This window comes from Monodelphis domestica, chromosome 6 (genome assembly GCF_027887165.1).
Source record: "Monodelphis domestica isolate mMonDom1 chromosome 6, mMonDom1.pri, whole genome shotgun sequence".
Lineage (NCBI taxonomy): Eukaryota > Metazoa > Chordata > Mammalia > Didelphimorphia > Didelphidae > Monodelphis > Monodelphis domestica.
In genome coordinates this window covers 28,552,955-28,574,785 of record NC_077232.1, presented here as the reverse complement: position 1 = coordinate 28,574,785, position 21,831 = coordinate 28,552,955, and the positions used below count along the sequence as shown (strand labels likewise).

The 21,831-nt window shown below is 42.6% G+C and overlaps 1 protein-coding gene across 6 annotated transcripts in view; it reads right to left on the bottom strand.

Annotated features, from left to right (window-relative positions):
* AMBRA1 (autophagy and beclin 1 regulator 1) overlaps nucleotides 1-21,831 on the bottom strand; it is a 180,858-nt gene that overhangs the window by 38,672 nt on the left and 120,355 nt on the right. For all 6 annotated transcript variants that reach the window (XM_056801858.1, XM_056801859.1, XM_056801860.1 and 3 more), the window contains one exon: nucleotides 15,792-15,902. In XM_056801858.1, coding sequence (XP_056657836.1) covers nucleotides 15,792-15,902 — 111 coding nt within the window. The remainder of the gene's footprint in view (nucleotides 1-15,791; nucleotides 15,903-21,831) is intronic.

Genomic DNA, 21,831 nt, shown 5'->3' with positions numbered 1-21,831 from the left:
GCCCTCAGTGGTCCAGGACAAATTCCAACAGGCCGCACTACCAGAAGGGAAGTGGGGAAATTTTCTGCATCGGAAAGTCTCTCTGAAAAGACAAGCCTGTGCTTTCCTCCTCCACCTCCTGGCACATTGCTAATAAAGCCAGAGAGATGACAGAGCAGATCAAATAAGACATCAGAACAAACTAATCGAGCTGTTGTGCCAACTCTACTCGCCGACACCTCCAGCACAATTACGCACCAAATCAGGGAGGGACCAGCAGAAGCATTCTGTTTGCTAACTAACAGAATAATGACAGCCAAACACTCACTGCCATCACCATTAGGCCTCTGGACTGCTCAACTCCCAACCTGCCATCTGTGCTAGTCCTACTCCAACATTCGTCCTCTCCCTTCATCTAGTCTGATATGTGACTGCAGTGAAGGAAGGCAGGCAGGCAGGAAGGCAGACAGTGGACGGGAGACTGGGTGACAGGCAAGGCCTCTTCCTTACTGCTGAGTCACACAGCTGAGGAACCACCTGACAAGTCTGTTTTTTGACACACGACGGCAGGGAAGGGGCTGGTGAGAAAAAATACTCATCTCAATCCCAAAAGCCCTGGATCTGGAGGGGAGCTTCAAGCCAATGAGACCAGGAAGGTCTGGGCAGCCGAAAGGAATAGGAAAAGGCCCTAGTTCCCATCCCCCTTCACACTGGGGCCCACCTTCCCTCACTGGTCATTGCCATGAGTCCACTCTGGTCTGCATGTAGTCTCCTCATTAGACTGGGAGCTCCTCTAGGGCAGGGACTGGCTTTTGACTTTTTTTGTATCCCCAGGGGACTGGCATGGCTGACTAACATAAAAAAAAAAATTAATCAACATGCATAAGACTAGTAGCCATTCCCCAATAGGTAAGTAGTCAAAGGACCAAAATGAACTTCTCAAAAGAACTGCAAAATACTAACAATCACACAAAAGAATGCTCTAAATCACATTATAAACCAAATGTAAATCAGAACCGTGAGGCTTCTCCTCATACCTTATATATCGGCAAGAATGACAAAAAATGGCAATAGGCCATGCTGGAGGAGTTATAGAATAGAAAGCACCCTAATACACAGTGGGTGGGGCTGGAAATAAGGTAACTAAAATGTCTACACTCTTGAAACCAGAAACTCCATTCCTGGGAAGCCACCAGGGAGAAGTCCCTGTCCACCAGCACTTTTTGTGAAAGTAAAGAATTGGAAACAAAGTAGATCAAGTTACACATCCACACACAAATGAAATGGAATATGACTACGCTATAAGAAGTAATGTGGGGGGCACCTGAGTGGATTGAGAGTCAGGAGGTCCTAGGTTCAAATCCGGTCTCAGACACTTCCCAGCTATGTGACCCTGGACAAGTCACTTAATCCCCATTGCCTAGCCCTTACCACTCTTCTGCCTTAGAAGCAATCCCCAGTATGGTTTCTAAGGCAGAAGGTAAGAGTTATGTGGGGACAGCTGAGGGACTCAATGGATGGAGAGCCAGGCCTGGAGTCAGGAGGTCCTGGGTCCAAATTTGCCTCAGCTACTTCCTAGCTGTGTGTCCCTGGGCAAATCACTTAATCCACATTGTCTGGCCCTAATCCTTCTATCTTGGAGATGTTACTAAGACATGAAGCAAGGGCTTAAAAAGAAGTAATGTGTGTGCTGACTACAGAGAAGCAAGGAAAGAACTGATGCAGAGAGAAGTTGAAAGAGCCAAGAAAACGATATACACAGTAACCTCAACAACAGAAAAGGCAAGAAGACGACATGCCAAAACATCAAAAGTAAATGCAATAAGATGACAAAGATGGAGCAGGAACCTCAGTTAAGACGTGGGATGGGGCACCCCAAACCATCCCCTTCATGGAGGTGGGGGTCCACAGGTACTACATATTACACCCTCTTTTAGGCTTTTTCAATGTATTCATTACTATTTGTTATATGGGTCGGTGCCCTGGGAAGGGAATGCTACGGATAACAATGATCATGCAAGAAGCACATTGATAAAAACTAAAACAACCCCCCACCCCCACAAATTTAAAGGGCAAAAAATCCTACAGCAGAGTCTAGATTTGAACACAAGCCCTCTGACTTTCCATTATCCTCCAATATCCTTTACAGCTTAGAATGCTATCTCATATTTTGTTTGACAGCTCTGGCTTGGCTGGGTAAGTTGGGCTGGGCCAGGGAAGCAGGACTGGAACTTGCCTTGGGTCAAGCTAAGGTCTGTATCCTAACCCCAGGCCCAGCACTCTTCCCACTCTCCGGCATCACAGCCTCATGAAAATTCACCAAGTCTAATTTGAACATTAGAAGAGACAGGGAAGGAAATAAGACTTTGCTGAGTTTAAGATAGCTTTGCTCAGCTGTCACTTAATCATATTTAATACCTAGAAAGAAGTGTGCATGGATGCTTCATCAAAGGAGGCTTTTCTCCATGTTCATAGGAAAGAAGGATGCTGTGAGCCTCCACAAAGATCACCACCATGACTGGAGGAGGGGGAGATGATGAACGAGCTCCCCCCCCCAAAAAAAAACTTACTATAAGCCTCTGAAAAAGTGGGGACGGGAGTGAGGAGAGTTAGGTTACCATTTCTGAGCTTTAAAAACAAGTCACCTTCCTGACAGGCTAAAAGGATGGGCAAAATCTACTAAGATGGAAGTTTAAAAGGAATAGATTTAAAGACACATTTGGACCGAAAAAACATCCATATAAATACATGAAGGCATGTAGTATGTAGGAAAAAAGCATATGAGAGTCAAAACTCAATAGAAAGGAAGAGGTCAATGGTGGGGGGGAGGGAGAACCTTAGTAAAATATATCTTGAAGAAGGGTCTGATTTCCAAGACATATAGAACACTAGCAGAAATCTAAAGGACAGTCAAAGGATATGGACCAAAGTTCACAAAAGAGGAATGCCAAACTCTTAGCAACCATATGCAATGAGGCCCCACATCAACCCCCCCCTCCCCCAGCAAATTCTCAATGATGACAAAACATGGGGCGAGTCGATGCCGGAGGAGCCATGGAAAGCACCAATGTATTGTGGGTAGTGTGAATGCCTACAAACATTCTGAAGAGCCATCTGGAATTATGGGAAGAGTAAATCAAATGCTTGCACCCTTTCACTCAGATGCTACAGCTAGGGCTATTCTCCAAGGAGGTCAATGAGAGAAAGAAAGCTTCCATATTAACCACAGGGTTAGAGTAGCATTTTTCAGGTGCAAAGAACAGCAAACAAAAGCTCATGTCCATTGACTGTGACTGGAGAATGGCTAAAAAAACTGTGGGATGTGAATGGAATGGACTATGAAACAATGAATGTGATGAACACAAAGAGGCCTGGAATGTAAGGTATGAAATCATGCAAAGGAAAGCAAGCAGAGCCAAGAAAAAACAGACCCAAAGATGACAACAAAGCAAACGGATAGAACATCAACAAGACAATCACAATCGAGGGCACACAGTGACTGTGGCCAAGCGCCACCCTGAAGAAGAGACAGGGGGAAAGTGTCCCTTTGTGCAAATATGCAGCAGCTGATTTTGTGGTGGCAAAGAACTGGAAACAGAGGGGAAGGAGTCAGCTTCTCTGTCCCCTGTGGAATGGCTGAACAGGTTGTAAGTTATGAATGGGTCTGGCTCTCCACCCACTGAGCCACCTAACTGCCCCCCAGGACAGAGTTTGATAAGGTCAGGCGCTCTTATTAACATGATGACCAAACACAATTTCCTTATAATCAAACATGCTATATCCACTTCTAGATAGCTGATGGACTAAAAGTGAAGATTAATATCTCCTCTCCTTTCCTCCTCTTTTCTGTCTCTCTCTCTCTCTGTCCTCCCTCCACCCCATTCTTTCTCTGTCTATACCTCCCTCTGGTTTTAGAATTTAGAATTTTCTTTGTCTGACTGTACTTGTTTGAATGGGGCTTTCCCCACCTTGATTTCTTGAAAGAGAGGTGGAAGGGAGAGACTACAAACATGAAAATTATTTAAAATTGAATTTTGTTTAAAAAGAGCTATAAAAAGACTCTTCCAGGGGCAGCTGGGTGGCTCAGTGGATTGAGAGACAGGCCCAGAGAGGGGAGATCCTGGGTTCAAATCTGGCCTCAGGTGCTTCCTAGCTGTATTACTCTGGGCAAGTCACTTAAACCCCATTGCCCAGCTTTTACCACTCTTCTGCCTTGGAACCAAAACACAATGTTGATTCCAAGATGGAAGGTAAGGGTAAAAAAAAAATTTTTTTTTAAAAAGTCCCTTCCCCTGCTTTCTGGGTATAGAAAACTACATCTAATGTTGATTTGTCTTTCTATACTAGTTAGTTTCAGTTCTTTTTTCTTCTTTACTATGAAGGATCAAAAGAGAATGAGAAATGCATTGCTGTAGAAAAACCACCTCAGGGTCTTAGTGGACCACAATCTCAGGAGTTACGAGTGTGATACAGCAGCTAAAAAGCTGCTTCTGCTGCCACCCTGGGTTCTATTATAGAGGCCTAGAATTTGGAATGAAGGAGGTGATGATCTAGTCAGACCACATGTGGAGTTCTGCTCTCAGTTCTAGGTGCCACATTTTAGGACTAAAAAGTTGGGGGGCATTGAGAGGAGGACAACTACAATGGTGATATGTCGCAGCTCGGTAGTACATCGGAAACAGCTACGAGGCCCAGAGTTAAGAAGACCTGAGTTCAAATCTGGCCATGGACACCTATTAGTCATGTGGCCCATGGAAAGTCACTTAAAAACAAAGTTTCCCTTAGTTTCCTCATATGTAAAATGGGAACAATAAAAGCACCTACCCCCCCAAGGGAGTTATGAGGGTTAAAATGAGGTAATATTTATAAAGTGCTTTGTAAACTTCAAAGTGTTAATTATTATTATCCTGAAAGGACCAGATATTCTGTCTTATGTGAATGGTCAACCTTTTTAATCCTTGGTACCTGCCTGCTGATCGAACTCATAGAAGCCAGATAACTTGCTTGATATATGAAGTACTAAACACAGGCCCCAAGTGGACACTAGCCCATTTACTGTACCTATTAATCCTTCCTCCAAGTTTGCAAGAGGGTTAAGAGTTACAACGTGTATTCAGGCCATGGAAGATTACCTGTTTTTGGATGGGGGAGGTCTAACTTGCTAACCTTGCATACCTGGATGGCAATGGTCCTCGTCCAAACTCCTAAGTAGTTACAGCTTATAAATTAATGGCCATACACGCATATAGGTAGGCCCTCCGGTTCTGGGCCTATGCAGAAAAGGGGGTCTCTCACACAAAGCCCAAGACCTTGGATAAGAGAAAGGTGAAGTATTCCAATCCAGAATTGTCTCTTAGCTGGTCAGAGTCCTCAGGACCCGTAAGCAATATATAAGGAATTAGGAAAAAACTATTGAACACTGGCCTTGGAGTCAGAGATTTCTTCTGCCTATAAAGAATGTTGGGAGCCCCCACTGCTGCTGACTTGATGCTTTTTCTTCATACACCTCTCTGAGGGCTACCAGTATTGATGCTGGTGGATTTAGGAGCAATCCCAATATGGGGAATGATGGCAGTTTCTGAAGGACTGCCAATTCTGCTTGGCCACAGAGAGCAGAACTAGGAGGGATGAAAAATGGCTAAGAAATAGAGTTCTGTTTGCTGAAAGGAATGATTAAGCCTTAGAGCTGTCCCAAAGAGAAATGGGCTGATTTGAAAGCTAGTTGATGCCTCCTCATTGAAGTTGGGTAACCATTTGTTGGGAACAATGTAGAATAGAATCTGGTTCAGGTACAGATTGGACTACATGACCTCAGAGGGCCTGTCTAAATTTAAGCAATAAAATAATGGACATTTCCTTAGATTCTGGGTTGAAAGAATCTACCAGAAAAACTTCTAATGAAAGCTTTCATCAATGGAAAGGATCAACCACAGTTGCTGTACAACAAGTCCCATGCAGGTAAACAAAGATTTCTACCTACCTGCCTGCCTGCCTACCTGCCCATCCACACATCCACCCATCATCTATCTATCCATTCATCTTTCTAGGTTCCATGACAAACCACTAGACAGTTTTTCAGTTGGCTTCAGCACTACTAAAAAGAAAAACTGTGTTCCTGTCATGATAAATATTCCCCACTCACTTCATTGTTGCTGCGCGCGTGCGCGCGCGCATGTGTGTGTGTGTGTGTGTGTGTGTGTGTGTGTGTGTGTCCACACACACACACACAACTGTCTTAGAATTAAACAGGAATAAAGCAGAAGAATGGGATTGTGGGTACAGCACCTCTTCACACCCCCTTTGTGACCTGGTGAAACCATTCCTCAGCTCCAGAGCTCGGGTCTCACGAGGGGAAGAGTAAGCTACTACTCTTTCTTCTAAGTCCAAACCCTATCTGGAGACATTTTTGAGAGATTGAGAGTATCACAGCTCAGGTGAAGGCCAATGACTGTTTCATATGGATGTACTTTAATGCCTAAAAAAATTAAGAGTCAAGAGACTCATCTGTCAAATCATGCTAAGTTCAGCACAATCTAGACTGCTTCACTGACTAAAGACTGACGATTAGTAATACTTTATCCTTTCCTACGGATTCACAACTCAATCTCCAGGAAGCACTAAAATCTGAGATGGCAATGGATATAGTGTGCAAAGAGGCTGGCAGAAAGACTTATCTAACTTTGGCAATACTGAGAGTGGACGGACTGTGGAAACTACTTATGCTAGCTGAACTCTGTACATAATTCTGAGGCAGAATAAAAGATAAAGCATTCTGACTTTTATCCAATTATCTTGAATCTACGAATTCCTGACCTTAAAAACTTTCCATTTCAACTTTGTTTTTATGCTTTTTTAACTTGCCAGATGTTCCCTAGAATTCACTTAAGAATAATTGCAAAAAACGTAAGTTACTATTTGACACCAACAGGTATGGAATCAAGAATTTTTCCACTGAATCTTCAAAGAACAAAAGCAATATTGCTTTAGACAAATGACTGAACTGATAAAAAATCATAAGTCTGTTATAGGGAAAACTCTGTGATAAAAGGCACAGAAATATACAAATCCATTGCCCTTAAGAATTTTATAATCTAGGGGGAAGCTGGGTAGCTCAGTGGATGGAGAGCCAGGCCTAGAGATGGGAGGTCCTAGGTTCAAATCTGGCCTCAACTTCCCAGCTGTGTGACCCTGGGCAAGTCACTTGACCCCCATTGTCTAGCCCTTACCTCTCTTCTGCTTTGGAGCCAATACCCAGTATTGACTCCCAAGACAGAAGGAAGGGTTAAAAAAAAAAAAGAATTTTATAATCTAGTAGCAGAAGTAATAAAATAGTGACATAAACAACTGTAACAAAAAATAGGGAGAGGTCAATACTTAAAAGAGGCACCAAGGGCTATGCGAGTTCAAAAGGCAAGGGAAACTTTTTAGCTAAGAGAATCTGGGAAGGCTTAATAAAGAAGGTGGCCAAGGGGCATCTCAGTGGATAGAGAGCCAAGTCTGGAGACAGGAGGTCCTGGGTTTGAATCTGACCTCAGGTACTTCCTAGCTGTGTGACTCTGGGAAAACCACTTATCCCCCATTGCCTAGCCTTTACCATTCTTCTGCCTTGGAACCAATATACAGTATCAATTCTAAGAGAGAAGGGAAGGGTTTTAAAAAAGAAGAAGGCAGCCTATTAGCTGCATGAAGATGGGGGAGAAGGGGGACACATCTAAGTTACCAATTGTGTAAGTATGACAGTGGGAAGGTGCAGGACATTCTAAGGCACAAATGGAGGTACCTGGACCAAAATATAACATGATAAGTGCACCAAAACTGTACAAAACAGAATTCTTTGAGTTTTGTTTTGTTTTTTATTTTATTTAATTGATGGTTACATGATTCATGTTCTTTCTCTCCCCTCCTCCCACCCCAATGCTATGAGGTTTTTGAGGGAAGTCATTAATGGTTTGGGAGGAGGAGGTGACATGATGGGGCTTTCAGGGAGGGGAGACCAGAGGGAGAGAGAACATAGGGAAAAGGGGAAGCAGAAGCCCTGGCCCTAATAGAGGAGATGGGATATGACCAGGGAAAGAAGAGCAGTCTATTTTGGCTGGAGCTAGAGATGAAGCAGGAATAGGACCCCTGGGGTAAAGATTTAGAATTAGAGGAAATCCTGTAGATTTTCAAAGCCAATCTCTCATTTGAGGGAACTAAAGCTTAGAGAGGTTCAAGTCACTTGTCCAAGGTCTTACAAACAATAGGAAGTGAAGAGAGGATTTGAATTCAGATCTCCTGCAGACAAATCCAATGCCCTTCTCAGAAATATGAGGTAAGGGCAGGAAAGTAGGCTAGACCCTGATTACTTAGCACCAGGTTAATTTATGGTCGGACAAGCCCTTTAATGAAAGGAACTAAATAACAACCTCTTCATGCTCCCTGATGCACCTCCTGGCTTTGTTTTGATCTGATAGATATGCTATTCTGAAGATCATATTGTGCTTGCTCATAGTAGAATCTGGCCAAAATCAATAAAGTACTGACCCAGTGGTTATGTTATATAGTCTGACCGCAGAGAGCTACTTAACAATTCAATAATCTGGTGAATTTATGATCTCAAGTATACAGGAAATCTCCATTAGTGCAGACTACATCCAACAGAACGGTCCATGGGGCCTTGGGCAAGTCATAACCTTCCTGAGTCTCATCTCAAAAATGGAGGAAGAGTGGGGTTGTGGTGGGCCAGATGCACTCTGACGTCGCTTCTTGTTCTAAATGTGAGACCCCATGACCTTCGTTGTCCTAGGTGATTCTCTAACACATATCCATAAAGTCTCAATTAACCGGGTACACTAAGCGTCTTTCTTTGGCCTCTTTCATCACTTATTGGATACCAGTGTGCTGGGCTTGGACTAGCCATAAAAGGGATGGCTCTCTAGCCCAACTTCTAGTCATATGTATGTCATCTTTGAATTGACTGCAATTGTGGTTCTTCTAGTCTTTGGTTTTTTAAAAATTTTTTAATTTTTTTATTTAATTTTTTTTATTTTTTAATAATTTATATATATATAATTTAATAATTTAATTTAATTTTTAATTTAATTATTTATTTATTTATATATTTATATAATTATTTAATTTAATTTAATAATTAAAAAAAAATCCTAACCTTCTGTCTTAGAATTGAAACTAAATATTGGATCCAAGGCAGAAAGGCAGTAAGGGGTAAGCAATTAGGGTTAAGCAACTTGCCCAGAATGATAGGTCTAGGAATTGTCTGAATCCAGATTTGAACCCAGGACCTCCCATGTCCAGGCCTGCTTCTCTATCCACTGAGCCACCCAGCTGCCCCTCTTCTATTATTCTTAATGCTCCAGCATCCCTGGAAGGCATTGGTGTTTTGTGGAAAAGAAAAGTGCTCTGATTTCCCAAATATATCCAAAGCTTGCCTCTACTCAGTTCCTGGCTTAGTTCATTGTCCGATGGTGACCCATGAAATGAAGAGGCCCATCTAACTGGAGCTAACTAGACCTGCTCGATTGGTATGAACATTTGATCCTATTCAAAACATGGAGGATTTTTGGCCCAGACTTCACATAATAAAGATGAAGCCCTACAGAAGTCTCATCTAGTCCCGTTTTTCTCTCTCTTCTTTTGTGACTCATCAAAGCTAAATTCACAAAGCCTGAATGTCTCACAACTGCCTTCTCCTAATGGGGTTTATTTTGTGCATCTTCTTATCCCTGGGATGGGAAACTTCACATTGGCACTATAAATAGACAGCATTGAAAAGACTACTGACATTTTAGAGTGCTGGCATTGGCTTGGCATGTTCCTTAATGTTTCCCCCATCTGGGCAGGGCTGAGCACTTCAGAACAGCTCTTTTGCAAACAGGCTCACCTATCTGTGAACAAGTCACTTTCCACATAGGATCTCTAAGAAGATAGAATGATTAACGTTCTGTGGGGAAAGGCTCACGAGTGACGCATGTGCCTACTCTCTCAGTAAATTTTCCCTTTGCATACATTTTAAGGATTTGATTTGTTACTCAAAATGGTACAGTCTCTCTTCTGCCTTGAGTAATGTCCTTGCTACTCTGGTTTATATGAAGCTCTCCTCTAGTTTTCCCAATGTTGCATCCCTCTCCTTCCCACCAAAAGTCAAGTCAGCTTGTCAGAGGATGAGAATATTTCCATGCTAAGCCTGGCAACAGGTTGGAAATGGATGGCATAGTTATCAGAAAATGATACTGCCTATATCAATAAAGATCATCCTAATAACATCCTTCTGCCCCAATATAAAAATGTCTGGTCTGCAACGGTGCTTCCATAGGTCTTTGTGGGAGAGAGATGCTGTCAGCTGAAAGTAGCTGAAGACCAGCCAGTCAGTCGGCCGGCCGGCCAGCCAGCAGGGAGAGCTCTTTGCACCTATCCTGACACTGCTTGACCCAAGTAGAGTGGGAAGGTAAATCTTCCCTCCTGCATTAACCGATGCTAAGACATAGGATGCTTGCTGATTACAAGGGCCCACCATGAGACACTAACCCAAACAACCTTAGTCTTATAAAAGTCAACATGGGGCTGCTTCAGCCCCATAGAAAATTTCAAGTTTTATTTCTCTTGAAAAGCTTTGGCTAGAGAAGATTTCACTGCCTGCTGCTTCCCTAATTCCAGCATGGTAGCAGGAGTGCTCAGTGCACTGAGAGGGCTGACCCCCTAACATGCTGATCTAGACCGAGAGGCCTTCTGGCTCTCTGGTGGCACTGGTCACAGGGCCATCCATTCTACTGTGCTGGAAGCATTTCAGCAGGTAAGCTTTAAGCCTCGAGCAGAGGCACTGCAACGGAATGATTTGGGAAGAAAGTGATTAAGCCTCCCACAGGCAGGCACTGGGCTCTGAATGGTACTGCCCGCCTGGCTAACTGGTTTTCATACTCCTAGGCAGTAGCCCAGGCAATGTGTGCTTCATATCCAAGGGTCCAAAAGATATGGAGTGAGGGCAAGAGGGCAGTGCCCGAGGGAAACAGCTTTGAGTAGTTCCAGAAAGAATTAGGACCTACAAGTGACAGCAGGAAGCCTATTCTAGAATAGTAATGGTGAACCTTTTGGAGACCACGTGTCCAAACGGCATCCTCACGCCAAATGCAAGCTGCCCCCTTACCCCAGACAGGAGAGGGAGGAAATGCTCCCATGGGGCTGCAGGGCAGAGGAGAAATGTCCTCAGGCAGGTATAGAGAGGGGGAAGGAAGCAGGGCATGCTTCTAGGGCATGCTCTGACACATGTGACATAGGTTCATCAAGATGGTTCTAGAATCTGAAATGGAATCTCTTCCTAATTAGAAATAATCTCCACATGAAAATTTCCGAACAAAGAATGGGAAAAGTGAGAAATATTGATGGCCAGAGGAGCAAATGCATTCTCTGGGGGCTCTGATACATGATAAATTAGCACACGTACAAAGATCAATTTATAGCCCATTGCTGGCTGGCCAGAGTAGGCTTCAGGAGTGAATAGCTACTAGGGCACTCACAGGAAGGCCTGAGGAGGCTCAATCTTACAAGACAAATTTCTCTTTTGATTCACTCTGAGACTATTTATTGGGTTTCAGGAAAACTCTTTTTATCCCTGGTTTTCAGCTGACAGTACAAATATTCCCAATGGGCCTCAGTCACTAGACAAGGAGGTGAAGCTTATCCCATAGCAGCTGGGCCTACAACATGTGCTGCCACAACAGATGAGCTCATTGTAGACACATTGGAGGTTGTGCCCTGGGCACGCCTCACACTGTCCTTGCCCCACCTAAAGCAATGACTACAATGACAATCCAGAGGCCTACTCTTTCTCCATAAAAATGTAAACATTACACAGATGCAGAGGAGCCTTCATCCTTGACTTGACTCTCTGCAAGTCAGCAAATCAATACTGATCCATGCCCCTACTGAGAAGACCCACTACAATTTTCAGTATCTATGATTCTTCGTAGTCTCTGATCCACATATATACCTTAAGGAGGTCTGAGATAGAAAGTTCCAGCATACACCTAAATGTTTATAACAGAATTTTTAGAAGGAGGAAAGAACTGGAAACGAAGTAGATGCCCAATGTCTGGGGAATGAATAAACAAGCTATGGTACGTGAACATCATGGAATATGACTATGCCATGAAAAATGATAAACAGAAGGAATTCAGAGCAGCACAGGAACTCTTTTATGAAAAAAACGCAGAGTGCAGCGAGAAGACCAGGAAACAACCCATATGATATATGTTGTTATAAATACAACAATGTAAAAGAAAAGGAAAATTCACTCTTGAACTTTGTGTATTTATAATGACAAAGTTTAGTCCTACAGAGTTATGAGAATGCTCTCTCCCACTCTTTGCAGCCCTGGGAGTCAATAGTGCTATGACAGCATGCTTGGCTGATGACCTGGTTAATTCTTCTTCTCTTCCTTTTTTATTATTTGCTATAAGGAATAGGTGAGGAAGGGAGGAGGGATATATTAGAAAATGAATATGAAATAAGAAACAATGTTATAAAAATATTTTAAAATCTTCCCCAAGGCAAGTAAGTACCTTCTCTGCCAGTTTAATCTCAGAGAACTGCACAGGGCACCAAGAGGCTAAGGGACTTGCAAAGTGCCCAGGTTTTCTTGACTCTGAGGCCAGCTCACTCTTCTAGTCATACACTATTCCAAGGACACAAGCCCTCTTCTTTTTATTAAAATAGACATTTTTCAAAGCAAGATATAAAATAGGAAATCAAGATAAAAGTCTTGCTTTGCTGAAGGTTTCATCTCTCAGACATTTGAGAAAGCTACAACAACAAGAATTTCAATGTTGGACTCTAACAAAGAAACACTAGCCAGTGAAGCAGAAAGGGCAGAGGTCCTAGGGGGAAAGTCCTATCTGGAGTCACCATGATCGGTGAAGAGGGCTCCAGGCATAATCATACATGCACCTCATGCTTCAGGAAAGCAACTGCAAAATGTTCAGGGAAAAATCCATCCTGCCGCCAGGGAGCCAGTGATGCCAACAGGGTAAACAGTTCAAGAGGAAAGCAAGGTTCTTCAAGATCACATTCTGACAATTCATACACATACACAGGAAGGAAGACACATCTAAAGAATACAAGCTGACCACACAGGCAGCTTTCCGATGAGGCCAGATTAAGAAGGAGCCATGTACAAAGCATTTAAAAGCAAGGACATATGACCAAGGGCTGATACACGAGTGCAGCACAAAGAGCATGAGAAAAAGGAGAGCATGAATCAATAGGTTTTTTAAAAGTGTGTAATGTGAGGAGATGACAAAGAAAATGTAGAATTCCTCAAACCCCATTCTGCTTCCACTTCTCTTATCCAGAAATCTTCACTGGGAATTATGGTTAGGAGAGAAATAAAGTTAAAGGTGCAGACAAAAGGTCAGCCTTTGGTTTCTTTATGGTACCATAATGAGATCAAATCAATTAAAACACAGGACACTGAAAGATCACTCTCAGAAGTTTCTAAGAAGTTAGGGGAAATGCATATAATGTCAGAAGGACAAATTCTTAAATGTAAAGAGAAAATGGAGGAGAAATTATAGGCCAGTAATTAAAAAATCAATCCCTGGCAAAATTCAAGGAACTTGTAGACACATTGTTAAATCAGGGAAATGATGTACCCATAATTAATTTGATTTCATCATGCTATCTGACTAAGTTTCTGTAGTATTCCTCTGAATAAGAAATATAGACTGGATGATGATAATAGGTAGCTAAACTGGGAATGTTGCTTAAGGAATCAGCCTAGCACAATGGAGAGGTCACAAGATGGGGAGTCCAAAGACCTGGGGTGGCAACATGACCCTGCCACTTACTCCCTATAACCTTAGGCAAGCCGTGTAACCTGCCTAAGCTGCTGTAAAAGGAAGGCAGCTCTCAAGCTAGGAGACTGTGGGACTTATGTAGCAGGACCATGATCTTGGCTCTCTCTAGGACTAGGTCCACATCTCCATCAAATGACTAGGTTGAAGATACTGAAGGCTTGTCCCATGTGCAAAAGACAGAAATCTAGGAAGTACAGTTAATAAGTTAGATAAGAGAATTTATATGTACATAAATCTTATGTTGGAAGGTTGGGCTGAAACTCAATTTTAGGAGAGGTTTGGATCTGTGAATTCATTAGAAGTCCACATGAGGAAATCCCCTCTGCCAATGTTGGATGACATCTTTTCTATGATTTATAGTCAGAAAAGTTTCCTATATTTCTGAGAGGCTAAGTGATTTGCCCAGGGTCACAAAGCCAGTACTAAGAGGCAGCATTTGGACCCAGGTCTTTTTGGCTTCCAGAACAGCTCTCTTATCTACTAAGCCATACTGCTTCTGTAACATGACACGAAAAAGGAGCAGCTAGGTGATTCACTGGATAGAGCACAAGTTCTAGAGGCGGGAGGTCCTGGGTGCAAATGTGGGATCAGGAACTTCCTAGTTGTGTGCCCCTGGGTAAGTCACTTAACCCTAACTGCCTAGCCCTAGGTACTAAGGCAGAAGGTAAGTGTATTATTTTGTTTTTTAAAGTGAAATTTAACAGAGAAATATGTTTTTAAAAGATTAACTTTAGAAGGACAGGGCAGTGAAGAATACTTAGTTACTGTTATGAGTGCAATATAATTCTACGGTATGAGGTAACTACCAAAACAACAATGTAATACTAGACTAGATTTACAAATATAACTATCCAGATGAAAGGGTAGTCCAAAGGTATTCACCATTGTTCAAACCTGGAGAAGTGCTTTCATTCTGAAGGTACAATATTATAAAGCAGATGCTGACAAAATGAAATGAATTCAGGAGAGCAAACAAGATACTGTAGATGTTTGAAACCTTGTAATGAGTCTGGCTGAAGGAACCAGGAATGTTAATCCCATAAAGGGAAGACAGAAGAAATCTGATTAGTCTTCAAGTATCTGAAGCCTGAAAGGGAATTCTATAGAGACGCCATAGCTCCAGAGGGCAGAAAGAGTACCAGAGGCTGGAAATAAGGCATAATCTATCACAATGAAAGGAAGAGCTAACATTCACGATTCTCGAAAGAAAGAAAGAAAGAAAGAAAGAAAGAAAGAGAGAGAGAGAGAGAGAGAGAGAGAGAGAGAGAGAGAGAGAGAGAGAGAGAGAGAGAGAGAGAGAGAGAGAGAGAGAGAGAGAGAGAGAGAAAGAAAGAAAGAAAGAAAGAAAGAAAGAAAGAAAGAAAGAAAGAAAGAAAGAAAGAAAGAAAGAAAGAAAGAAAGAAAGAAAGAAAGAAAGAAAGAAAGAAAGAAAGAAAGAGAAAAAGATGTGCTACATAATAAGGTTGTAGTTCCCCGTCACTCTATCTGAAGGGCTGAAGGTTGGGGAAAGGTTGACTAGATGAGCCCTAAGATGCCATCTCTACCCAAGACAATATTCATACATTTGGCTGCAACCAATAAAGGGGGCTTAACTTGCTGCAATGAAAGTGCCTTGGACTCTAGGGCACATGCTCCAAAGAAGGCATTATCAGTCCCTTAAGAACTCCTCTGTAGCTAGCCCAGAGGCTGTCTGACTTTCCTGCCCATAACTTGAGCCACTCACCCAAAGAAGCATGGCTCTTGCTGCTTATTCTTGTTCCTGCCTTTCCCCCAACACACAGAGAGCTCTGATGGGTACTTATAGAAGTAACTAGTCAGGGGAAGAGGGGCAGAGAAATCCCTACAAAGATATTCAAGAGGAAAAGTGACTTTATATTCTACACATCCAGAAGCGAACATTTTTTGTACCTCTCAGGTTCTGATTCTCCAGGGAAAGGTCTACCCCCTGACTCCACTCTGGCTTACCATTGCTGATTTCTGGCAGGTCAAACTTGGTGAAGTCCCACCACTGGAGCCGGTATGTGGTGTTGGCAATGTTACTAGCCACTGCAGACTGTCCATCACCAATTACTGCACCTATGAAGGAAAAAGGCAAACAAACATTAGCTAGTTGACCATAAATGGAAACTTCACACTAAGGTTCATGAGGAAGAGGAGGGAAATTAAAAATAAGGAAGAGAATGGAATAGCTAAACCCCTCAAACAATGCACTGTCCCCAAAGCAAGTGATATGCTTTTCCTAATAAGATGCAACATGACAAAATTATTAGTTTAATTATTTAAACTCTGCATTATTACTTGGGTCACTAAGTAGTAATAGTATGTCAGGTATAGTACCTGACACCAAGAAAGGGTATTATATGAGTTCACAACAGTAGGAGAGGCAAATGAGAAGTAACACAAACAGTGGGAAGAGTGGGAAAATGGCAGGGAAGGGGCTGAAGGAGTTAGGGGTGGGTCAGTCATAGCAGGGTGGAAGCAAAAGCAACAAGACTTGAAGAAGCTCTTCAGCTTCTGGTTATCTTTGGAATAGACAATGCTGCCTAAAAGAAGCTTCTCTCCTTTGTATGTGGCCCTCTTCCCACTAAAGCACCACAAAATGATGCTGCCGCTGGGGAAAAGACAGCAAAGAACTGATTAGATTGGGAAAGAGAGCCAAGAACAAATGAGATGATATTTGTTGATCTCTCCTGGACCCCTTGGCATCTAACACAGCAGAAATTTATGAGTCTAGCTTTGCAGCATCAGAATATTTTTATTAAGGCTATATTTTATAATCCCCCCACGAGAATTTCCCTGAATTCCCATTCTTTTTTAATGTCTCATGGTTTAACTTCTCTGAGATATAGACTTCCGTATGACACTTTTTTCCTTGGCAACCAATTAAATAAAAAATGGATTTAAAAAAAAACAGGGTGACACTATAATTTGCAGTTGTATTTCACTTCCATGAACATGTCATTTTCTCCTCCTCCTCCTTTGGAGATACATTCCATAGACACCCACCCCTCTGATTAGACGTAGCCAAACCCTCCTGGGAGCAGAGAATGGATGATGCCAGCTCTCCAAGTGGTATGCTCTGCTTCCAATCAGCTCCCACTTAGGGAAATTGACAGCATGAAAGCTTGCCTTCCATTTGACACAATGAACAGAGCCATCCCTGGATTCCTGTCCCCTGGCTCTAAATGGAGCTTCAAAGGGGTTTTCATAGAATGGATAGCTGGAAAGACCCTTAAAGTTCATTGAGTCCAGCCCTCAAAGTTTACAGATGAGAAAACTGAAGCTCAAGGAGCTAATGGACTTATCCAAGGTCACACTAGTTCCCAAGGAGTAGAATCAGGATTTTAAAATTCAGGTTCTCTCTTTGCCCCCTTCTTTTCAGTGAGGGGCAGGTTTCTCTGCTACCCTTGTTATTTAATTATACCCTCTTCCTAAAATCAAGAGCTAGCTGCCACTTCAACCACTAGGCATGAGAAGAGAATCTGGTGGCCAGTTGTGCAGCTCTTCAGGGAGCTCCTTCCATGAAGAGTGTCTGGTTAGCCTGTTTGTTCCAGTTAAAGTTGCCATGGGTGGGGGTTAGGAGGCATCTGAGGGGTGCAGCCACTAAGTGAAAAACCTAACTCCTATGATTTGCTAGGTGTTTGTTTTTAAACTTCCTCACAGCCACACACTGAACTGACCAAGGCCCAGGAAAGATGCAGTCCTGTCCTTAGCCTCAGGCATAAACACCCTCTCTTTCCAAATGAGATAAAAATATTTCACCATCATTATCATCAGATCTGGGCCATTTTGCTGGGTCCCCTGGGCAAAGAAAACAGGCTTTCTAGCAGGCCCACGTCAAGAGAGGCAATGTGGCATTGTGGGAAGGAGCAGCCAAAAGTTTGCATCCTTGCCTAGGCCCTTATTTACTGTGTGATCTTTGGCATCTCAGAGCTGGATTCAGAGAAGCTACTGTTAGGTGTCCCAGGCAAGTCCCTTAACCGACCAAGCAACTCTCGAAGACTCTAAGTGGCAGAAAAGGTGTTCATCTCTATTGGTGGAGGGGGTTTCTTCACCTAAGAGTTCCTTATACCAGTTGAAGTCCCTACTGCCATTCTACCATCATGGAATCAATTGATTTTTCCAGGGATCCCTTGATCCTGACAAGATAAACTTATTCTTTGTTGCAATATCTGTTATTACTGATGGGGAAGGGGGACAGTATCCAAGTACATGCTCAATTTGTACCCTTTAAGCCAAGTGACGACTGTTTCTTCTACTCTAGGATCCCCAGCTCAGTGCCTCTTTCAAATAAACTTACCTCTATTTCCCATTTTTCAGTTGCTAACAGGCAAACATATAATATAATACAAATGAAATGGAAAAGGGCCAGTTCATATATTCATTCATTCAACTGTCTACTATATGCATAACACTATGCTAAGTGTTGGCAGGGATTGAAAAGAAATATACTACAGGGTCCTTGTTCTTTAGGAGGTTCCAACCTAGTTAGTTAGATAAAACTGACTCTGACTGACTCTGTCTCTCTGTCTCCCCCCCTTCCCCCTCCCAAGTCATTCTATAACCATCTTCCCTTCAACCCTACAGGGGCCTTTCTGTGTCTTACATCCTTGATAGAATGTAAGCTCTATGAGAGCAGAGGTTGTGAGTCACACTTAAACTTTCTATTTCTTCTAGTGTCTAGAACATACTTAATAAATGTTGGTTGAATAAGAACAATGAAATAACCCTGGAGAAAAGAGTATAATTGAGGTTCAAGTGACTGTTAAAGGTTGGCTTATTGTGATCCTGAATAACCAAGTAGCTAATCCATCCTAAGCCACATGTTACAGAAGGAAGTCTTGTAATCAGAGACACTTTTAGACCAGCTCTTTGTAAAGAGCTCAAACAGAAGAGAATTCCTTCCAATGCTCAAGTGAAGGAGGGAGTCTGGCACTAGACAGATATGGATCTCAGTGACACAAAACCATAGATTAAAACATCAGAGATGCCAGCAACAGATCATGGTGCTTGTCTAGTGGCAGAACTCTAGGCCAATTTAGCTTGACTGCAACAAGATACAAGAACAGCTTCCATAGAGCTTTTAAAAAACAAAAACGAAGCAAAAACAAACAAAAAAGCCTCTGACCACCTAAATGAAAGCAAAGGAATAATACCAGAAGAAACTTATTTGTGGGCTCATTCTCAAAAATATTTACATAGAAGTTACTGAGCACCAGAGACTAAGGCCCTAGACACCTTCCTGGGAATTGTTAGTCCCTTCAGTTTCATTGAGTCCTTTTAGGTGATGAGCAAGCAGAGGAACATAGGGCTTGCACCTTCACTCTGCTATGATTTCACCAAAGGGACTGTTGCTTATGAAACCACCATTAAAAGCACTGGTTTACTAGAAAGTTCTTTTTCATAATGGAGAGGGAATGACAGCAAAAAGTTACAGAAACACTTTTTAGCAAACTTCTACCTGCTGATTCCACTTACTAGATCACAAACTGGCTGGAAACCAGAAATCTTTCAAATCTACTATTCAAAGGACAAGTAGTTCTTAACTTTATGTCTGTAATTATATTGATTTCTTTTGTAAACCTTCGCATGTTACTTTACTTGATGCATTTAAAAACACTGTTTTTAGTCCAAAGGCTTCATCAGACTGTGGTAAAGAGATCTATCACAATGAAATGTTAAGAATCTTGAGTTTAACGAGTCACCAAGTACAATAGTGGTCGATGACAGGTAGATCTGATGAGGAATGGCAAATACTGGTCCTAAGGAAGAACCCTTGGCCTAGATAGCAGGTAAGAGCTTAAAAGAACCTGACTTTCATAATGAAGTCATAGGCGAGATCTAGACCTACACACTGGGGTAGTTGATCCCTGAGACTTCCTGCTCTTTCTCCAACTTCCCCCAAAGAGACAAGAGCTAGAAGTAAGGCAAGCAGAATATCAGGTTCTAAATGGAATAGTTCAGATGGATACTGTCAGACCTGGCTGGCAGATATCTTGTCCCCTGGCATGGAATTCTTTCTCTCCATGGCATGCCAAGTAAAATTAGTACAATATGTGGTTTCTCTGATGAGGACTCTGGGCAAAGGCATGGAATGAGGATCCTATCCAAGGAAAAGAACATGTGATCACAAAAGTGAGGGAAGAAACCCAAAGCCAGTGATATGGTAACCAGAGAAGGAAGAATGTTGACAAAAAATAAGCTATCATCCCTGGCTCTGAGAAAAGCTTTCCAAGTCTCCCTGACAAATTCTAAAGCCTCAGAAACAGCTCACAACACCCTGGCAAGATGTGGGGAGTCAAACCACATCTTGAACTCAGTGCTATGATCTTTTTTTTTTTTACTCTTCTCTCAGATTTATCTCCTTCGATGCATGGGAAGAAGAATGATAAGCATTTTCTCCCAGCACCTGAAGGGGAACTTAGGGGATGGGGAGGAGGGGCAAAGAAAAGGAAGGACACAGAAGAACAGAGACCTAGGAATGGTTTGGAGAAATGATTTAGGAACCAGGAGTCATTAGTAAGTGTAGCAGTACACCCAGCTTTGGGAGCAGAGAAAGAGGCAGGTGGTGATGAAGAGGGAAAGGAAAGGGTTAAACTGTATTCCTGGCCCTGCAAAATCTGCTCTATTTGAAGCTGCCTTCACACATGACAGCTGCCTTTGACTCTGCTGCTGCTGGGAAGATGGAATGGGAACAGAAGCCTGGGGAGGGAATACTGATTGGATTGAAAACACAATCATTAACCATCCCTTCTGTCTGACAATGTGCAAAGAGCTGAGAAATCAGCTAACTGGCTACAACCAGAGAACAACCAATCATTCTCGCCCAGAATCATGCAGCCTAAGCTTAGGTGGACATAAGATGGGGCCAGATTGTGTGCCATTTTTTCAACATGTATTTTAAATGGTGTCTTAAGAAAGGAAATGGTCCCTTCTCTTCTTGGATAGCAGAATCAAAATTTAATCTGAGAACCCCCAAGCCATAAAAGCACTATATTCATGTTCATTTTCGCTCATTTTCCAGCACTGACCTTTCCACTCAAGGCCCTGGGGTCACACAAGCCTCTTTCTCCCCAGCCAGAGACTTTTACTGAAATGGCCAACAAGAGAAGAAATCCAATTTTTCTTTAGAGTTTACTAAGACTAGCTAGGTTTTTCTGGCAATATTTTTCTGAAAAGGTTTGAGGGACAGTATGGCACAGCAGACAGGAAACCCTGGACTAAGGTCTCACCTCTGATGCACACTGGCTATGATTCTGAGCAAGCCACTAGAAATGTTCTGAATCGCTCTTGGGTTGCACTCTGACCACTGTCTACACTGGCAGAGGGAATTACCACTCTGAGAATACAGTACAGAGGGAAGAACACTGGGTTTGGAGCTAGAAGAAGGAAGAAAAGAAACAGCACTTTTTTTTTTAAACTCTTACCTTCTGACAGTTCCAATTCTAAGACAGAACAGTGGCAAGGACTAGCCAATGGGGATTAAGTGCCTTTCCCAGGGTAACACCATTAGGAAATATCTGAGGTCAGATCTAAACCCAGGTCCTCCCAACTCTAGGTTTGGAGCTTTATCCACCATGTCACCTAGCTGCCCTGAAAAAGCTCTTATTAAATGGCTGCTCTAGATGTGCCAGACTCTGGGCTAAGTACTTTACAATATTACCTCATTTGATCCTCACTACAACCCTGCAAGACAAGTACTGTTATCATCATCATTTTACAGTTGAGGAAACTGAGGCAGACAAAGGCAAAGTGACTATCCATGTGCTCCCAAGCAGCCAGAAGACCCAGGTCTATATCCTGACACTTATAGCAGACCTATGTCTGGCCAAGTCATTTCATCTATTTAGGCCAGTTCCCCCAAATATGTTAAAGAGGGAGATGGTCCCTGTGACTCTCTGAAACCAATGACCTAAATATTACCAACAAACACCCGCAAGGTAGGGAAGGAGGGTTATCAGGGTCAAAACAGCTAATCCCTACCCCCGATTCCTGCAACCCTGGG